Raw genomic sequence first — 20965 nt, forward strand, 5'->3', positions numbered from 1 at the left:
ACATTGCTGTATACGGGCACTGCTCTCATCTCAAACTCAAAATTTCCGTATTCCAGTTGCCTTTCTTACTGTCCACCAGATCGGAGCATTTTCTAGTAGACAAAGCAATCCGAAGAAAGAGAATTTGTACTTAGAAATGTTAGGTATTATGAGTCATAACAATTCGCAATAAGCCCAAACACCGCTAGAATAGGTACATGATTCTGTTAAGAAGTTAGAACCTACCTTCCCGACTATGTCAGTTCGATGGTACTATTTCAATTTCCTTTAAATTTGGTAGACGCTTAACTATCTTGTTGGCATTATTTGAAATGTTAAAATAACCCATTTACGAAAAAGCGAGCGATTTATTTTCTCCTGTGTAAAAAAAGGAAAAAGTATTTATTCGTTGGAATATGCTACTGGCAAGTGATAAAAGAACCGTGGTGTTTTAACAAGTTCGTTCCAAATTAAAATGTAAGAATGAAACTGGTTTTTAAAGTTTAATTACTACATTTGTGACTCGAATAGCCTTTAGACAATTATTGTTGATTGATATTCTTCTTTCTTGGTGTTTTTATGTACCTGTATCTTTATTTAGTCGGTCGGTCTCTAAAATTGTGGATAAAATGATAAAAGCCAGCAAATGCTTTGTTATTCAGAGCCTAAATGTAAGTCGTTGGACAGTTCAGAGGACCTGCCAGCGATATCAAGACACCGGTGTTTTCTGATCAGTCAGGCGTTGAGAAAATAGCATATCTTCATATGTGTAGCTCAAAGAGAACCTAAGCACAAAATGTGCAAATCAGTTTTTGGACGGTCAGCTGAAGGAGATTTATATCGCCATACGTATACTACGCATGGTCATCTCCCAACCCGGGGTCCTCAATTACTCCGTGAGCACGGGGTTTGGTCTCCATTGTTTTTGATTTAAGCACGGGGTTTGGTCTCCATTGTTTTTGATTTACAGTTTTATTATGTTCAGTCTTCTTAAGACTGGGATAGGGTATTGTATTCCGAAGAGGCAAGAATATCTTTGTACGGTGAAGACTGACTTCGGCAGGTGCTACGAAAGCGAGGAGAACGCTTTGCAGATGCATGCTTTGAATAAATCACACCCTATGGTTGGGGGCTCCGTTATATTTTTTTGGGCAGGCATAAAATCGTTGGATCGTGCGGATTTACCCCCTTATACATTATAGTCTGCTAATTTAAAGCATTGCTAATTCTCACTCTGTCTTCTTCTATTGACCTAAGTCAGAATGAGAAAAAACACTCTTAAGGGGCTGTTTAAAGTAAGCGGACCATTATGAATAAGGGTAAGTCTTTATAGATAATGGCATATTGAATTCACATCGATACGTTATAGAAGTTCTAATTCCTCATGAACATAACGCACTGCCAACTCTTGTAGACTATTCAATTTTATAGAGGACAACGGTCGCGCTCATCGGTGTGCTGATGTCGTTTGGATTGTCTAGCTGGAAGTCTCTTCGGAGAAATGTATTTCGCAATATAAGCAAGACGAATGCGAGCTGTGATAATAAAAGTCACAATCCAGATTAAACTCCAGTTAAAAATCCTAAAAACGCCATAATGTTCTACAAATTATACAGATTCAATCTTTGGATCATTTTTAACTAACTTGCTCCATAAACAGCGGAGTTAAATAAATTCTTGTGCAAAAGTTTTCGAAGTTTTTATATATAAAACATTGATACAAAGGTACAGTATTTTTTTTTCTGCGGTTGATTATCATAACATCGCGCAAAATACGTACATACCTTTATTTCAGTTGTATTCATATTTCTTTTTCTTTCAATTCATAAGTATTATTGTTATTAGGTTTATTCATTTATAGTCAAACGAGCCCTCTCGAACTCGATGGGTTTGTATTATTTATTCAAGGCCACCTTCCAGTTAGATCGTAAGACGTTGAATATCATGCAGCTCCAAATACTTTGCCAAGACTGGTGGTGATGTGGTTCTAATTTTGCTTTCAAGATTTGACCTAGAGTAACATGCTAACTCGGCAGGTTCTATAAAAGCTTGTATCTTATAATATACATAGAACCCTACCTCTCACAAAAACACATGTTATGATTACACAATATGTACATAAAATTCTGTGATAATTGCGGGTATTCAATTAACTAACGTCAATTTGATAAGTGATACACGTGACTTACTGGTTACATAAATTAACAGAATTAAACCATGTTAATGTTAAGTGAACAGATTTTTAGATAAAAAAAAATTATGAAAAAATACTTCTAAACATTCTACCAGTAGGAGGTTTTGAGAAATGGAAAGGTCAGAAGCACCGCGCGAGCATGTATGAAAAGAGTAATAATGAATGTCGAGGAAGCGCGTGAGGTTTGTAAGGATAGAAGCAAGTGGCATTCTATTGTCTCTGCCTACCCCGACGGGAACAAGGCGTGAGTGTGTATGTATGTACATGCAACTTCCTTTTATTTCTATGTTTTATCCGTGATTTAATGAGAAACAGCTACATTAGAATATAAAGATAAATTTCGCCACTATATACAAGACTATAATTGCTCAGATGGGACATTGGTTGATCCGGAAAGCAGAAGACCCCGGTTCGAATCCAAACGTCATATTAGTTGTACATTCTTTAAAATCCGAGCAAGGCTAGCTCGTCCAGATATTATTCTAAAAAAGTATCATTAGATATGTATGTTCTTTTGTTTCTTTGTTGCAGAGACTAAAGTTCAGTGTGAGGAGAGTGGTCGGTTTGTGGTCGCGAAGAACGCCGGCTGCCGACAAGCGTGCATGACGCTTCACACAACCAGCAATACTGCTCGCAGGTCCGTACTGTACCGACTACTACCGCCCAACGTGCCCCAGGACTTAACATTAGGCCTATCGCAGACGACAAACATTAGGCCTATCGCAGACGACAGACTATCAGCTAGACATCGATGTATCGATGTTGATTCAAGAAATAGAAAACAGACCAGCACTGTATGATACATCTTTGGCAGAGTATCATGACAGAAATTTAAAATGAAAATTGTAGGGTGGAGTGTGCAAATTTATTTGGATATAGTTTTCGAACTGAATGTTTAATATAAAACAGTCCCTTTAATAATCGTTCTTAGAGAATAGGATGAACCCAAAATTCTCTATTTCTTCTTCTTTTTAATATCTTAAGTACAAAAAAGTACATAGCAATCTCTATACTTGCGTTGCGTGTACATCCCTACAGTTTTGCCGACAAAATGAGTGAAAGTACGTCGTGGTCGTTGAGTCTGTGAAATATCTGCCAAAGATGAAAGATTTTTTGTGTGCCGCAGACTCGATAGCACAAGAAGTGTGTGATCTGCGATACCCCTTAGAGAAATATTAGCCCGTATCCACATTGATGTACCAACAATGGAAGACTTCGGAATGTATTGCAGAATAATGTTGAATCAGATGGGTTAATCCTTAGGGCCACGATTGAGGGATGAATATCTGCGGTTTGCAAGCACTTCTCTCTTTTTCCCATCTAGCGCGGGCAGAATTTATCTACTAAAACTTGCGGGGATCCAGCGCTAAGTACCTACATTGTGTGTTTTCTACCGCATTTATCACTACGATGTTCCCGTACTTTTGTTAGGTCTCTTCCTGCTAATATCATTCCATTTCTTGGCTTGCGTCCGTGCATGGGATGGGATGTCGCTATGCCAACTTAATGACTGACAGGCTTGCCCTGCATGTTTCAGTATGACAACTATCTCTGTTAATGATTACTCTCATATTAAACATTTTATTGAGATAAAACCTTTAATTGCGAATGCAACGGGCGACTACTAGTATTCGTTGCTGTAAGGTAATGTGAATGAAATGTATTTTTGTCTGCAGAAGATCAAAGTTTTGCAGCAACAGGCATCGGAAATTGCTGGCCCTTCGGCAAACGTGACTGGCGCGCGTCGCGGGAGCACTCCCCGCATGCCGCACTAGACGCGAACCCGCGCGAGCTACATCTACATCTCTACCGGTGAGTCCCTCTTACTGTCTTCCACAGGATTACAACGTCATGCTGCCGCTAGTGAAATTATTATTAACTTTTGACTATTATTATTTATAAACTATATTTTCTCATACTGCCGCTCATACTTGAACCCTTCATGCTACCACATAAAGAGTAAAGCCAAAAAGTCAAAAGTAAAAAAAAACTTTATTCACTAAAAACTTTATAAGTTATTTAGTGCAAGTCAGGATGAAGTACTAAAGTTACAATAGCATTCAAATGTGTATAACAAATTTAGAAACATTCCAACTATCTTTATCGTTCATATAATCTTTCACATTATAATAGGCCTCACATTATAATTTTTTTAATAGGTAATATTTTAGAATCTGCTGTAAAATATGGGAGACTGGAATATGGCCTGACGATTGGTCAAAATCCATTTTCATTCCACTGCACATAAAAGGGTCCACCAAGAAATGCATCAACTACCGACTCATATCCTTGATATCTCATGCAAGTAAGGTGATGCTCCACATAATTAATACAAGGCTGTTGGCCTACCTCTCAAGGCAGATTGCACCCGAGCAAGCCGGATTTGTTAAGGGAAGAGGCACTCGCGAACAAATTCTTATACTGCGTCAGATTATTGAGAAGGCCAGAGAATTCAATACAACCCTTTACATCTGCTTTGTGGACTTTCGCAAAGCATTTGACACGGTCATATGGACACACCTTTGGAAGATACTTGCGGAAATGGGTGTACCACCCCATTTAATAGTTCTATTGAGGAGGTTGTATGAGCACGGTACTGCAGCGGTACGAGTGGATGATACCCTTTCAAGCGAATTCAAGACTGAGGCCGGTGTACGACAAGGATGCATCTTATCGCCATTACTTTTTAACATCTACACAGAGTATATTATGTGCATTGTCTTGGAAGATTGGAACAAAGGAATATCTGTTGGGGGACGCGTGATAAATAACCTCAGATACGCTGATGATACTACCCTTCTCGCACAGACTAGAGAAGATATAGAAAATTTTCTAAACCGTCTAGAAAGTACCAGTCTCCAATTCGGACTTATTATTAACCGACACAAGACGAAGGTGATGGTAGTAGACCGGGACGAACAAATTGGAACCAACGTACCCTATATAGCCAACTGTGTAGTGGTTCAGAACTATATTTATCTTGGTTCTACTATATCAAGTACTGGAGGATGTGGCGACGAGATCAGACGACGGTGCGCCATCACCAGGTCTGCAGTGGAACAACTGGGAAAGATTTGGAGGGACAGGAGGATTACCAAGAAGACTAAAGTCAGATTGATGAAATGCCTTGTGTTTCCAATCTTTCTCTATGGAGCCGAAACTTGGTCTCTGAGACTGCAGGACCGCTGTAAAATCGATGCATTAGAGATGTGGTGCTGGAGACGCCTCCTAAAGATCCCGTGGACGGCATTTCACACCAATGTATCCATCCTCAAAGAGCTTCGTATTAAAGACAGACTATCGTCAATTGTGCAACTAAGAATACTGAAGTTCTTTGGTCACGTCTCTAGAAATGAGAACTCGATGGAGAGACTGGTAGTTCAGGGCCAGGTGGAAGGCAAGAGAGCACGCGGTCGATCGCCAACCCGCTGGATAGTCGCCATCACAAAGGCTACTGAGTCCACCATAGTCCAGTGTACTCGCAACGCCTCTAACCGTCAGAAATGGAAGCACATCGCCAGGAGATCTACCCTCAGAAAAGATGTTGACCCACCGAACACTCCACCATGTACCTCGTCAGCGCAACCACGACCACTCTGACAAGAGTGTCCGACTAAGAAGAAGAATTTTAATATCATTTGGGAGTTTATTACAAAATATAACACAATCCACTTTAAAAGATTTAGCAATTTTACTGAGCCTAGTAGATGAAATTGCGAGTTTATGCTTGTTTCGAGTATTGACATTATGTACATCACTATATTTCTTAAATTGGATAATATGTTTGAGCGTATAGGAGGTTCTCGTATATGTACTGGCAGTGTACTGTATAATATTAATTTAATTAATATTATTTTCTATCAATGAATCCCTTGAACGCACTTTATATACTGCTCGAATTGCCCTTTTCTGCAGTACAAATATGTTGCCAATATCTGCGGCACTACCCCACAATATAATTCCGTAGCACATGCCAATATGAAAGTAGCTGCAATATACAAGTTTAGCCGTTTCAACATCTGTCAGCTGTCTAATTTTTTTTATCGCAAATACTGCAGAGCTTAGTTGATTACATTTAAGTTTTTTATATGAGTACCCCATTGTAGCTTAAAGTCTAATGTAATGCCTAGGAACGTTGTCGTTTCGACTACATCAAGTTTGTCATTATTAATTTTTATAGGTGTTGGTTGGTGCTTTGTATTTGGAGGAGTAAACCTAAAACATTTTGTTATCCTTTCGTTTAAAAGTGAGTTATTAACATTAAACCAATTTACTGTTAGGAAAAATGATAGGAATAAAAACACTGCGATGAGATTACACTTGATTTTAATACTATGAGCGATAACAAACAAGACAAGTACGTACATTACCAATGACCATTAGCAGAGAACAGGAAGTTAAAGGGCTGACGTCTATTTGACATTACATATGTCACACTGAGCACAGACAAAATAAACTTTTAGGTTGCGTTTACATTTAAGCAATAGCTTCAACACTGGCCCTTAAACGCAAGCTAAACATAAACTACAACTTAACAAAGTTACATTCTAACTTAGTTCAGTTAAAACACAAACATTATAAGTTAACCTATGAACTTGTTAGCAACTGACTTGTGAAATAATTATGCTTTTCTTTACAAAGTGCTTTAGTTAATATGTCTGCTAACATATTTGCAGTTGACAAGTATTTTATTTCAACAACACCTTTATTAACAATTTCTTTAATAAAATGATGACGTATATCAATGTGCTTTGTTCTGGAATGAAATACAAAACTTTTACATAACTTAATAGCAGATTGATTGTCATTATAAATCGTGATTTTAGCCATGGCACCAAAAACTTCAAATAAAAATTTTCTAATAAATAAAGCTTCCTTACATGTGTCTGACAACGCCATGTACTCTGCTTCAGTGCTTGACAGAGCAACAGTGCGCTGCTTGCGGCTCTCCCAAGCAACAACGGACTTGCCCACGGTAAAAATGAAGCCAGTAAACGATTTACGGTCGATGTTGTCTGACGCCCAGTCAGCATCTGCGTAGGCTGAAATGTTCAAACCTGATTTGGAAAATACAAGGTTAAAATTAATTGTACCTTTCAAATAACGTAGTATTCTTTTGGCAGCTTTCCAGTGAGTTTCGCCGAAACAATCATTGAATTGACTGAGGTAGCTAACTGCATGACTGATGTCAGGTCTGGTGCAAACTGCCACATACATCAAAGAACCAATCAAACCTCTGTAGTCGTAGGTCTCGTACTGCTTGGGTTCTTTGGTAAGTTTAAGACCTGTCTCCATGGGTGTTGCAGCTGGTTTGCAGTCCTCCATGCGAAACTTTTTCAGTACCTTCTGGATGTAGTTCGACTGATTTAGGTAAATTTTGTTATCTTCCCTCATCAGCTTCATGCCAAGTACATGCTGAGCTGGCCCTAGATCAGTGATTTCGAATTCCTCCTGTAGTTCCTTCTTTATTTTATCCTTTCCTTGAAAATCTGGTGATGAAAATACAATCAAGTCGTCCACATACAACGCTATGATCATCATTGATCCATTTTCACACTTAAAGAATACGCATGGCTCAGAAGTCAAGCGGCAGAACTTTAATTTGTCACAGAGCACCTTAGTAATTTTATCGTACCAAGACTTGGAAGCTTGTTTAAGGCCGTACACAGCCTTGTCGAGCTTATATACCATATCTTCGCTCCCTTTAACCTTGAAACACTCTGGTTGCTCCATGTATACTGTTTCCTCAAGATCTCCATTGAGAAAAGCAGTTTTCACATCAAGATGTTCCAAATCCAAGTTGTATTCTGCTGCTAGAGCAAGAAGCATTCTTATTGTGGAGTACCTTACTACAGGTGAAAAAGTATCCTGGTAATCTATACCATATTTCTGGGTATAACCTTTGGCAACCAAACGAGCTTTAAATTTTATGAGCTCACCATTAGCACCATATTTCCTTTTAAAAATCCATTTACATTGAACGGGCTTATGGCCAGGTTTACGTTTTGTCAAAGTCCAACATTTGTTCTTAATGAATGAATTATACTCATCTGTCATTGCCCTCCGCCAACTGTCTGAATCCGGTCCCTTCAGTGCTTCGGTTGCAGTCTGCGGATCATCAGGGTAACCATCAGCCAGTGCCACAAAATTAGCAATTAGGCAGGACCCATCAGCTTCTTCGTAGGAGGTGTCTTCCTGCTCTGCTTGAGCCAGCGTGTCATCTCCTGGAACGTAAGTATAATCCAAACAGTTCTCCGTTTCAGAACTTGTGTTATCGCTCTCAGAATCATACAGTGTGATCATGCTGATCCTCTGTTCCTCTCTCTGTGATAATCTCATGTCATCAGATTGATCAGAACTCACAGTGGATGATTCTGATTGCTGAATTTCATTAGAAATCAGACTGTTGATGTCAACAATAGGATGTTGCTTGAAACTATCATCATGTGACATGTCTTTGTTCCAAAATTTATTTTCTATGAACACAACATTGCGAGAATTGACACAGTTTCTGTGGTTCTCAGTATCTATTAGTCGGTAGCCTTTCGACTCTTCATTGTATCCCACAAAAATATATGGTTTGCTTTTAGGATCAAGTTTCCTCCTATTCTTTACCATAGAATAAGCTACACAACCAAAAATTCTTAAATGGTTTAGATTTACCTTCTTGTTTGTCCACTTCTCCTCGGGGGTTTCACCAGGAACGGCCTTGGTAGGACTGCGGTTCTTTAAGTAGACTGCTGTGTTCACTGCCTCTGCCCAGAATTTCTTTTCCAGTCCAGCGTCACGCAGCATGCATCTAACCTTCTCCATCACCGTCCTATTGGCCCGTTCCGCGACGCCATTTTGTTGTGGGCAGTCGGGGATGGTCTTCTGGTGTTTGATCCCGCAGGTCTTTAGGTATTCCTTAAATTTAGAACTCATATATTCTCCGCCTCTATCACTTCTAAGAACTTTTAACTTCTTCCCAGTTTCATTCTCCACAAGGGCTTTGAATTTTTTGAAATTAGCAAAAGTTTCATTTTTTGATTTCAAAAAATAGACAAACTGCTTTCTTGTGTAGTCATCGATGAAACTAAGTATGTACCTAGCACCACTTATAGAGGGAACCTGTATGGGACCACATAAGTCTGTATGTATTAAACCCAGCACTTCTGTCGCTCTACTACTTGATTTCTTAGGAAAAGGGAGTCTACTTTGCTTTCCTTCAACACAAGACACACATTGCTGAAAATCAGAAGTATTAAAATGAACGCCAATTGCCATACCTTTTTGCAAAAGTTGCATACTTCTTAGATTAAGGTGACCGAGCCGCTTGTGCCACACTTCCTGGGATTTCAAGTCTGCCGCAGCTGATGCCATCATACTGCACTCCTGTTCCTCTGCAGTACAAACGCTATCAGACACAGTATCTAGCTGATAGACACCATTGACATGGGTACCTGTAGCTAAAATCTCGTTATTATCATAGATAGTACATGATGTACTATCAAAAGTAACAATATAACCTTTTTTGGTCATGGCACTGACTGACAACAAATTAGTACTTAAATTAGGAACATAATAAGTATCACTTATTGTCCTTACACAGTCTTTCAGCTGCACTTTTACTTGACCTAACCCCGCAGTGGATAGCTTTGCACCGTTTGCAATGCACACATCCACTGTTTTTTTCGGATCACATCCTACCATCACTTTTGCACTGTTACACATATGATTAGTGGCTCCGGAATCAATGTACCACTTGTTACTATTCACATTCACAGAGAGAGCCGTCACAAGCGCCTTGTTTTTAACAGGAACCTTCTTCTGCGAGCTCCTCGGTGGATGCCTCGTTCCCAGGCTGCTACTGTAGTTGCTTGCAGTTGCAATCTTTCTCTCCGGACAGTTCCGAGAAAGGTGTCCTTTGCCGTTGCACTTAAAACATTTGAATTGTTTCTGTGTGTGTGTGGTGACTAAGGCTGTACCACCTTCGTTCTTGTCTTCACGCCTTTGTACCTCTTGTAATAGTTTAGAGGAGATGGTATCGGTCGTCAACTTGGAACTAGAATTCTCAATTGCCATGATGAGCGGGTCGTAGTCTTCTGTGAGTCCACTCAACATTATCACTGCAACAAATTCATCATCCAGAGGTGATTCTATTTCCTCCAGTTGGTGAGAAATCTCCTTAATTTTGTGTAGGTATGACTCCATCGAGGGATTTTCACTCAACTTGGTGCTGAAAAGACTCCGCAGCAGGCCCAATCTTCTGCTCAGACCACGTCCTTCATAAGCCTTTTTCAGTATGTTCCACGCCTCAAACGCGGTTTTGGCAGAACGGATGTACGGTATTACCGTCGGTGCCACAGAGAGCGCGATCCTCGCCAACGCTTTCTCACCTTTATTTTTGTCGCTTTCGTTATTGGTTTCAACGAAGTCCCACAATTCCTCGTGAATTAATAGCATGCGCATAGTAAACTCCCAAGTGGAGTAGTTTTCTACCCCTTTTAGTTTCTCCATACCTTGTGCAAGCGGGGACGCCATGTTGTTCACCGAAGCAACGAAGTAACGCGTGCGTGATGAAAAATTGGTACGCGTAATCTCGCCGAAATAAATATTTTTTCCTATTCTCCCAACCACGCTCTGCTACCATGTTAGGAAAAATGATAGGAATAAAAACACTGCGATGAGATTACACTTGATTTTAATACTATGAGCGATAACAAACAAGACAAGTACGTACATTACCAATGACCATTAGCAGAGAACAGGAAGTTAAAGGGCTGACGTCTATTTGACATTACATATGTCACACTGAGCACAGACAAAATAAACTTTTAGGTTGCGTTTACATTTAAGCAATAGCTTCAACATTTACTACATCAGCAATGTCGTCGTCGCGCCTGACAGAATTTTTTTGTTGGCGTTTTATTTTAAATAACAAAAATGTATCGTCAGCAAACAGTATAATATCATGTTTATTTTGAATAAGATATGGTAAATCATTGATGTAAACCAGGAACAAAAAAGGACCCCAGATTGAGCCCTGTGGTACACCCATTGATATGATAGAGCCAGTTGATCTTTTTCCATTAACGTCTACTCTTTGAATCCCTATCACACAAATACGATTTTATTAAATCTAGAGAAACATTCTAACCCCATAGTGGTAATTTTTTTTAAGTAAAGTTTCATGATCGATGCAGTCAAATTCCTTGGCTAAATCACAAAACACTCCTATCGCATCACATGAATCCTCCGAAAAAAAAATACACATTTAAATACTTCCGGCTAGAAATTCTTTGTATAAGATAGGAACCGATTGTATCAAAGATTGATTTAAAAAAAATTTAATAATTAATTGAGTTGTGTTTGTTCCAGATCCAGTGTAAAATATCATCCGGGTTATTTATTTAGTGTAATATAGTATAGAGTAGGATAGAGGATGGGGTCCCTGAACGTGAACCGCAATGTGGCGGACGCGTTCTACCGCTACAAGATGCCGCGGATCTGTGCCAAGGTGGAGGGCAAGGGCAACGGCATCAAGACCGTCATCGTCAACATGCCCGAGGTGGCTAAGGCGCTGGGCCGCCCCCCCACTTGTGAGTCAATTTTTTTTATGTAAATAAGGGACGAGACGAGCAGCTGCCCATTACAATGCAGTGCCGCACAGGATTCTTGAAAACCCTAAAAATTTTGAGTGGCACTACAATTGCGCTCGCACCTTGTGACATAAGATGTTAAGTCTAATTTGCACAGTAATTTCACTAGCTACGGCGCCCTTCAGACCGAAACACAGCAATGTTTACATTACTGCTTCACGGCAGAAATAGGCGCCGTTGTGGCATAATGTAGCCGGCATCCTGTACAAAGGAGCCTCCCTATTAAATTATATAAATATTATCAATTATCTATTCATATTTTAAGATATAACCTTAATGGGGTGTTTCTGTTCATGTAAAAAATGATAAAAACGACCTCTTTATATATAGTAGACATACCAGTTTATACATATTTCTGGTATACACATTATGATAATCAGAGAGAGAAAGAGAATTCATTAATGTACAAACATTACACTACTAAGAATACTTTAAAAGGTTACAGCCAATAAGTAAATCTCTTTCAATTTATAGCATTAATAACACGCATATCTCCCCTATCAAAATTATAGCTCTGTGACAATTTGCTAGACAATTTTGCGCTTAGTAGAGACGTCGCTTCATTGTGTGTCTTCTACTGAAATTACCACGGGTAGCATGTCCCGGGATAGCGTCGACGGGAACCGGAACAAACTTGGGTCTGAAATCGAGACTGCTTTGCAAAGTCTCGGAACGGGGCCCACAAAATTCAGTCCAATCAACCCCAAGAAGACAAAAGTTTGTGCGTTCACCACTAAAAAGTCTTCCTTTGTCGTATCCCCTCGATTCGAGATCACTCCTCTTAACTGCCACAGCCTGTATTGGCATACTTGGCGTCGATATATCGAGCAACGTTCAGTTCCGTGGTCATTTGGAAGAGAAGGCCAAACTGGCCTCTAAAAAGCATGGTGGACTCAGTAAGGCGACACAGTACTTCACTAAAAGCCACCGCCTGCAACTTTATAAGGCGCAAATTCGGCCTCACATATTCTTACCTCTGGGTGGGTGGCCCCCCAGTACCAGCTTCTTCCATTTGACAGCATACAACATACAACATCGACGATCAAGCCATCTCCGATCGGCTTGATTCTTTGGCATTGTGTAGAGATGTGGGTTATCTCTGCATCTTCTACCGCATTTATCAGAGGAGCTGTTCGGGTTGATTCCATCGCACGAATTCCACCACCGGACACTACGTGCAAAGTATCACCCGCACCACGTAGACGTCTGGCATTCCACAACCGCGCGTTTCGTTAGAAATTTCTTGCCTCGCACAGTCACTTTGTGGAATCAATTACCGGTTGCGGGTTTCCCGAACAGGTACGACTTAGGGACCTTCAAGAAAAAAGCATACTTCCACCTTAGAGGCCGGCAACGCATTTCTTGACATACCTGATGTTGCGGATTTCCATGGGTGGTTGCCTCACCTCTCACCATCCCGTGAGCCTCTTGCCCGTTTGCCCTCTCTAATATGGATTTTTTTATATATATAATATATAAAAAAAACCATATTGTTGAAATCATAATTTTGCGCGGCGGCCATCTTGGATTTCAAAAATAATCCCAAATTCGTTCTCTGCACCCTTGAGAACCACGGATTCGATATCCATATTGTTGAAATCATAAATTTGGGCAGCGGCCATCTTGGATTTCAAAAATGATCCCAGAATCGTTCTCTGCACCTTCGAGAACCTCGGATACGATACCCATATTGTTGTAATCATAAATTTGCGCGGCGGCCATCTTGGATTTCAAAAATGATCCCAAATTCGTTCTCTACACCCTCGAGAACCTCGGATACGATACCCATATTGTTGAAATCATAATTTTGTGCGGCGGCCATCTTGGATTTATCTAACTTCCCTAAAGTACATACATACAAAAAATCTGCGTGGCATAATATTGAAAATAATATTACGTACATTTCATTTTAGTACTTTCCGACTTCCATTTACCTATATATTTTAACAAATACGCTGTCGCATCATCATCATTTTTTACTATGATTCCCGATTTGTACTTGTTTGCTAAAATCTTACGTAATGTGAGCCCGAGAGAAACGAACACAGTACCGTCCTTGACAGTGGTCACGGGCGTACTGCTGACATCAGCGAGCATGCAACCAAGGCGTCGCGTTTGGTTTATTACGAAAAAAAATAATATAAAATACACTGGCCTTCAAAAGTAAGTATCATACTTTTAAAATTGGGATAACGTTTTAAGTTCACAAGATATACTTTCGAAATAAAAAGTACTCCAAAGAGAATTTAATTTTGTACATAAAAACTTTATAGTCGGTAACCTTCTTTTAAGAATTGGCTGAAAAAAAACATCAAAAACAAAACCATTCCATTTTCAAAGTGGACGTTTCCGAATTACAATTTTACCATTCACATTTTTCTTTCTGTTTTTAATTTTTTTTAAGATCGATGGGTCTTGTTTTAAAAATTTATGCTAAAAAGCACATAACATTTATGATGCCTCTTTCATTTGAAGAATGTGCTAGGATCATGGCTTTTCTGGAACTAGGCATCAGTATGCGTCGTACTGCAAGAATGGTGGGTGTGACGGTACGAACGGTCCAGAAGGTAAAGCGAAGGTACGAAGAGACTGGACACCATCTGAGGAGACCTTGTAATGGCAGACCCAGGTGTATCAGTGCCCGAGAAGATCGTTATATTATTTTCACTGTGTTAAGAAATCGCCACCAAAATGCAGTTGAAGTCCAGCAACAGCTACTTCAGACCCGGAGGGGGACTACATTAGTGACAGAACAGTGAGAAGAAGACTTGCTGAAGCAAATTTGAAACCCCGAAGACCAGCGAGTGGCCCAAAACTCGAGAGACAGCATCGAGTAGCGAGACTGCGATACGCCCGTGAACACATGCAGTGGGATGAAGAAGAATGGTCAAGAATTTTGTTTGCAGATGAGTCTCGATTCTCCCTTTACACTTCTGATGGAAGGCGAAGTGTTTACAGGCGACCTGGTGAGCGATACCTTCAAGCCTGCATCTTAGAAATGAGAGTCCAATACGGTGGAGGCTGGCATATCTTCAGAAGGTCGCATAGAGCTAGTAGCCATAGAAAATGGCACCCTCTCTGGGCAAAGATATGCTCAAGAGATTCTCAATGAGTATGCAGGGCCGTATTTAGCAAATATGGGTGATGGATCGATGCTGATGCATGATAATGCCCGGCCACACACGGCTCATATCGTACAAGAGTATATTCAGGAGGTCGGTATCAGAATGATGGCTTGGCCATCAAGAAGTCCTGATCTCAACCCGATTGAACACGCCTGGGATGAGCTTGGGAGGCTAGTCAGAAATCGCAGACCACCACCTACTTCCCTCAGGGCACTAAAGCAGGCCCTGGTAGAAGAATGTGAGAATATTCCCCAACATCGACTCCGAAACCTAGTGTTCAGTATGCCAAACCGGCTCGAAGCTGTAATCAGAGCTCGAGGAGGCAACACCAGTTATTAAAAATTAAATAACATGTAATACATTTTAGTTGAATTTTTTTACACTAAACTAAAAATGTCTATTTTCATTGTTTTATCTTTTTTAAGTTAAAAATGTAACTAATGTATAATTTTAGTTTCTAAGAATTGTAGCCTATAAAATTTGCAACAAAACGTTTTTAATCTTAAATCTCTATCTTCTATAGTTAAGAAAAAAATTTAATTTGAAAAGTGTGATACTTACTTTTGCAGGCCAGTGTAATTCACATAGCTAATTGATAAAACCCACGAGGAATATTTATAAATACTTATAAACTATCGAATAAAAGTTTTGAGTTTATAGCCATCATAGTTTTATGATAATATTAAACAATTAATAAAAAAGCCTATTTTTTCGATTTTTTTGTAATCGTGTTTTCGAAATTGCAATAATTTAGATAAAGAAATGAAGATAAACATGTCAAAAAATTGGAACCGCAGTATTTGTAGAAGTATTTTAAGTAGATTTTCAAAAATGTTACTTTTTAGGACTATAGTGCCTTAAGTACAAACATTAGGTTATTGATACTAAAATTATACATAACCAGCTGACCCGACAGACGTTGTTCTGTTCATAATAAAAAAAAATTCTTGCTGATGGAATTTTGGAAAATCCGTTCTTAGCTGACCTCTACTCGGTGAAAAGAATATACCTACCAAATTATATATATATAGATTTACTTATTGTGGAATGAACTGCGATGTCGTTATCAAGACAGATATACATACCTTAAAAAATTAAGCTCTTTTCAGCCTTAAAAAGAGTCGGTACTCCCTAGATCCCTACATCCACTACTTAAAAATTAGAGAACTACCTCAACTAGTTTCTTCGTAAGAGCTTTTTTATTGGCGGTATCGTTAAACTGAGGGTAGTTTTAACTTCTGGAGTCGTAAGCTTTACTTTTATTAAGGGACGTAAAATTTATTGTGCTAGTTTAGTGTTTGTTACCTGGGAATGAATATAAACCGCTTCGTGAATAGTTTGCATCCAAACTTATTTTATGTCATACTAGCTGACCCAGCAAACGTTGTATTGCCGATATTAAAATCGCGATACAAAAGTAACTGTTGATGGGTGAAAATTTGAAGTTGTATGTATTTTTTACTGATGACTCATAATCAAACAAATTAAAAAAAAAGTCAAAAAAATTAAAAAAAAATTAGTGTGGACCACCCTTAACATTTAGGGGGATGAAAAATAGATGTTGTCCGATTCTCAGACCTACCCAATATGCACTCAAAATTTCATGAGAACCGGTCAAGCCGTTTCGGAGGAGTTCCGTCCCGCACACCGTGACACGAGAATGTTATATATTAGATTAATACGGCTTTACTCACGTTTTATCAGACGAAGGATCTCCGAATGATCCGAAACTAGTCGGTACCGTCTAAATAATTTAATAATGACTTACGAAAGATTTAATAATTTTATTTAATATCATATAATTAATATTTAAGTTTAGTGCACGAATTCGATAAAATATTGAGGAAATCGCTATCGTATTGTCCAAGTACCAGGACAGGCTAGATTAGATTTTCCATTAATTAATAGTGGTTAGTAGGTATATAAGAAAATTATTTATTAATTTAAATGGGCCCATCTTGGGCTTTCCCACACTTTCACGTGTTCCCCACAGGTGCCTCTCCGTGTACTAGTTTTCTTGGCATTTGACATTATAGTTTGATTTTTGATTGCTTTTGCTTTTAACGCTTCAAAAATATTATCTGATGTCGTCGTTGGTATTATATGGTATAACTGTATCATTATAAATGGTGTAACAACCAGAAAGTTGAACAAGACATACCAATATTTACGAACCATACGTCACGAACGGTGGGCTCAGTTAGAAGAGCGCTCGGACGGAACCCGGGAGGTAGCGGGTTGGAGTCTCGCATCGTTCATAAATTTTGGTTACAGATTTAATTTAAATAACAAATGTTCAGATCCGACGAAGTATTTCGGTTGTGAGCTGGGCGCGCAGACGCAGTTCGACTTCAAGAACGAACGGTTCATTGTGAACGGGAGCCACGACTCGGCCAAACTGCAGGACTTGCTTGACGGGTCAGTTAAATAACTCACTTTACTTATAATACTGAAAGTTCTCATTTTGTTGTCGTTAAAATTAAGTACGAATGACAGTCATTATATATTTTTAATAATTATAATTTAATTACATGTGATCTTCCATTCCATATTTACGTGCATTGATCTCGCATGTGTTGGACCACGAATGGCATTATGACAGCTTCAGATTTCGATTCGAACATAGGTGTTGCACACAACAAATTTACGTAACTAATGGGCAAGGTCACTTCACCTTTTGGTGTGGAATGTGGTGGGATTGCGGTTACTTACTATATCATGGAGGAAAGTTTCCGAACCGAGGTTAAAAAAAAATGTATCTCTGAGATTTCAAATAATTTAACTATTCTACTATTTAGGAATATTTAGTAAATTCAGTAATTTAAAACAAATATTTGTAGTGTCAATACAATAGCGCATAGTTTAAGCCTATTTGAATAAAGTTGTTGTTGGTAGGTCCCACACAAGATGGACTGACTATCTGGTCAAGAAAGTTTGTCCAAGAGTGGAGGTCTTCCGGCTGATGATGAATAAAGTTTATTTGAATTTAACATTTTAATATTCTACGAAAACATAACGTGTACCACCCTTTTCTTCTGAAGCTTAGTCCTCTGTGTTTATTATTCGCATAATGTGTTTTTTATCTTTATAATGCTTTTACTGTTGAAATAATGAAATGTGATTGTGTGCGTCAGATTCATCCGGAAGTTCGTGCTGTGCCCCGAGTGCGACAATCCCGAGACGGAGCTGATCGTGTCCACGAAGCGGAATACAATATCGCAGGGCTGCAAGGCGTGCGGCTACCACGGCCAGCTGGAGTTCAACCACAAGCTGAACACATTCATACTGAAGAACCCGCCCGCCGCCGACCCCAGCGTGCAGGTGACGAACACAGGCACACATTGGCGCCTATTGCTGCCGTGAAGCAGTAATGTGTTAACATTACTGTTTCGGTTTGAAGAGCGCCGTAGCTAGTGAAATTACTGGGTAAATGAGACTTACCAACTTATGTCTTAAGGTGACGAGCATATATGTTCTGAAAGTGGAGGTTTGCTTTTATAAATTGATTGATGATGAAATTGTGAAATTTTTTTAAGAAGTGAAGTGACGAGACACTTCCAAAGTGGTAAAATGTGTCTCCCCACTCCGTAACTTCAAAAATAAGATAATGATAAAACTAAAAGCAATATATGATGTAAATTACCTTTATTAATTATGATGCAAACTTCCACCGAAAAATGATAAAAATCGTGTATAATAATAATCGCCATTCGGGTATATTCTCAGAGCGCTGATTGTAAATCGAACAGTGATATCTTGTAGTGCACATAACAACCTAACTTATTAATCATTTGTATCTCACAACAGAGAGGATTTTTTAAAGAAGAGCAGGACAAACTATCATATATATCACCTGATCCTGTTCACTGCAGCCCATACACCAGAAGAATTACAAAGAGTGTTGCTGACATTATGAAGTCAGCGGATAAATGACAACAATATTATGATTGCTTATCTAGTGTGATTTATATGTTGCATTCTTTCCAACAAATATAATGAATGACTACATGAGATGGCAGAACCCAATGATGTGAAGATGTCGGTTTTTTAGTATTAACATGAGTTCCGGGTGTTTCAGGGGTCTTCATTGACTGAGGGCAACCGGGGTAAGAGGTCCAAGCGAAGCGGTCCGGCCGCCAACGGGAACCATGACGACAGTGATGCCAAAAATGTGAGCTCTAACACCACTCACCACTTAATAATAACCATTGGGGCATGTGGGTTGCACTTTTTGGATTAAAAAAATCGAGTCAATATATTAGTTGCTTTATGTTTTTTCTGCTTTTATCATCGCGGAAATTAAACATATTAATTATTATGACGGGTACTGATGATATACGTTTTACTAATTTTATGCCGATATTTCGAGCCAATTGCATGAATCGCGGCGAAACTGTCATCATATTAATAAAATATTTATCGTGAGTACCCATCGCAATAATTGCTATAGCTGTTTTATATTATAAGAATAGCCATTTATACCATTGCAATATCAATAAATAGAAGAACAATACCTTAAAAAATCTTAATAACAAAATAAATATTTCATGGAGTTTTGAAAAATAAATGTCACATGACTTCATTCCAAACCTACTGTAAAAAGTGGAAGAGAAAGGTCCTCAAGCAAGCCTACTCACGGGTCACCTGATGGTATTTTGATCACCACTGAATGCGAAAGCCGAAAACCACAATTGGTCGTGGCGGGCGAGCATCGAAACGGGGGCACTGAAATATAATCAACTACTTTTCTATTAAGTTAAATGTGGTAACTCTCTACAACATACTTTAATTTTATAGAAAAGATCGATCACCTGCCTTTATCCTGACACTACATTTGAGGATATCCTGTCTAGAGTGGTTTGTTGATGGATTTTATTTCAAACAAAGTTCAAGAATCACAATCTAAAGCTATATATAATTCGACACCACATCCATTGATAAATTAGTTAACGATGTGATTCAATTTGATGAATAATGCTGTATAATAGATATCTCATAATGTGGAAGAGTAGCGGATGCTAAAATTGTTTGAACATTGTTACCAGGAGGGCGAAGGGGGTGTGACTCCCAGCACTCCCAATGTCAAGAGCAAGAAGAAGCTCGCTGATGAAGAGGACGATGGAACCTGGACCGTGGACGTGAGCGCAGAGGCGGTGCGGGCAAGGATGCAAGGTGATTAAAAGTGCAAGGGAAACATTAATTACTATCTGAGAGCAATTATACTTATTATTAATCATCATAATTTTAGCCGGAAGATGTCCAGTGCTGGACAAAGGCATCCCCAAAAATCGCCATGACGATCAGTCCTGCGCTAATCTAACCTAACTGCATAGTTACGGTCTCTTATTATTTTACAAACGCCAACCCTATTTTGTGTATTAAATAACCTCTAGTGGTAAATATTTTGTTTGAAGTCAAATTTTGTTTTGTTTAAAGTTCTTCTATGGCCAACACAGCAATGTGACTGAATGTTTAACCAATGAATAATATTTAATGCTCAGTGATTAATTAATTAACCACGGGTAGGCTGGTGTTAACCAAAAATGCTTTGTCCTTGAGCATGCCCGGTAGATGTTTGACTATCGAATGGCAGCAGGTAGTGGGAACGGTTAGGAGTGTTTCGAGGGTCAAGGACATGAACCCATAGGCAGATTGCTCAACGGACTGCTCAATAAAGAGCCAGCCTTTCTGCTGATGTTTTCTGGTGCAGTAGGCTGACCATCTCCTTGTCACACCTTCGAGGTATTGCTTTCCTGCTGTGAATGTAGGCTAAATGGTCTCATCTCTGGTCTATAGCACATTCCACTTAAAGTTAAGATATGGTGACCTATTCCAACCATTGTCCTGCTCTTTCATAAAATAAAAAATTGTAGATCTGTAATGTGTAAATTGGGTAAATACCTTATGCATCTATGAACATGTCATGATCATACACGAAAAGAGTCACTGATTCTTGTATATGATATGATGCTGAAGCATCATTGTTTATCGGTCAGAGAGTAGAAAGACAATCATCAACTCCTTTT

The 20965-nt window shown here is 39.0% G+C and overlaps 1 protein-coding gene across 4 annotated transcripts in view; it reads left to right on the forward strand.

Annotated features, from left to right (window-relative positions):
• Window positions 1-20965, forward strand: part of LOC126966716 (eukaryotic translation initiation factor 5) — a 53044-nt gene that overhangs the window by 21010 nt on the left and 11069 nt on the right. For all 4 annotated transcript variants that reach the window (XM_050810931.1, XM_050810927.1, XM_050810928.1 and 1 more), the window contains exons 3-9: window positions 2705-2810; window positions 3850-3985; window positions 11534-11754; window positions 17240-17357; window positions 18074-18260; window positions 19018-19110; window positions 19985-20111. In XM_050810931.1, the coding sequence (XP_050666888.1) occupies window positions 11598-11754; window positions 17240-17357; window positions 18074-18260; window positions 19018-19110; window positions 19985-20111 (682 nt within the window). In that variant the 5' untranslated portion in view covers window positions 2705-2810; window positions 3850-3985; window positions 11534-11597. The remainder of the gene's footprint in view (window positions 1-2704; window positions 2811-3849; window positions 3986-11533; window positions 11755-17239; window positions 17358-18073; window positions 18261-19017; window positions 19111-19984; window positions 20112-20965) is intronic.

This window comes from Leptidea sinapis, chromosome 11 (genome assembly GCF_905404315.1).
Source record: "Leptidea sinapis chromosome 11, ilLepSina1.1, whole genome shotgun sequence".
NCBI classification, from domain to species: domain Eukaryota; kingdom Metazoa; phylum Arthropoda; class Insecta; order Lepidoptera; family Pieridae; genus Leptidea; species Leptidea sinapis.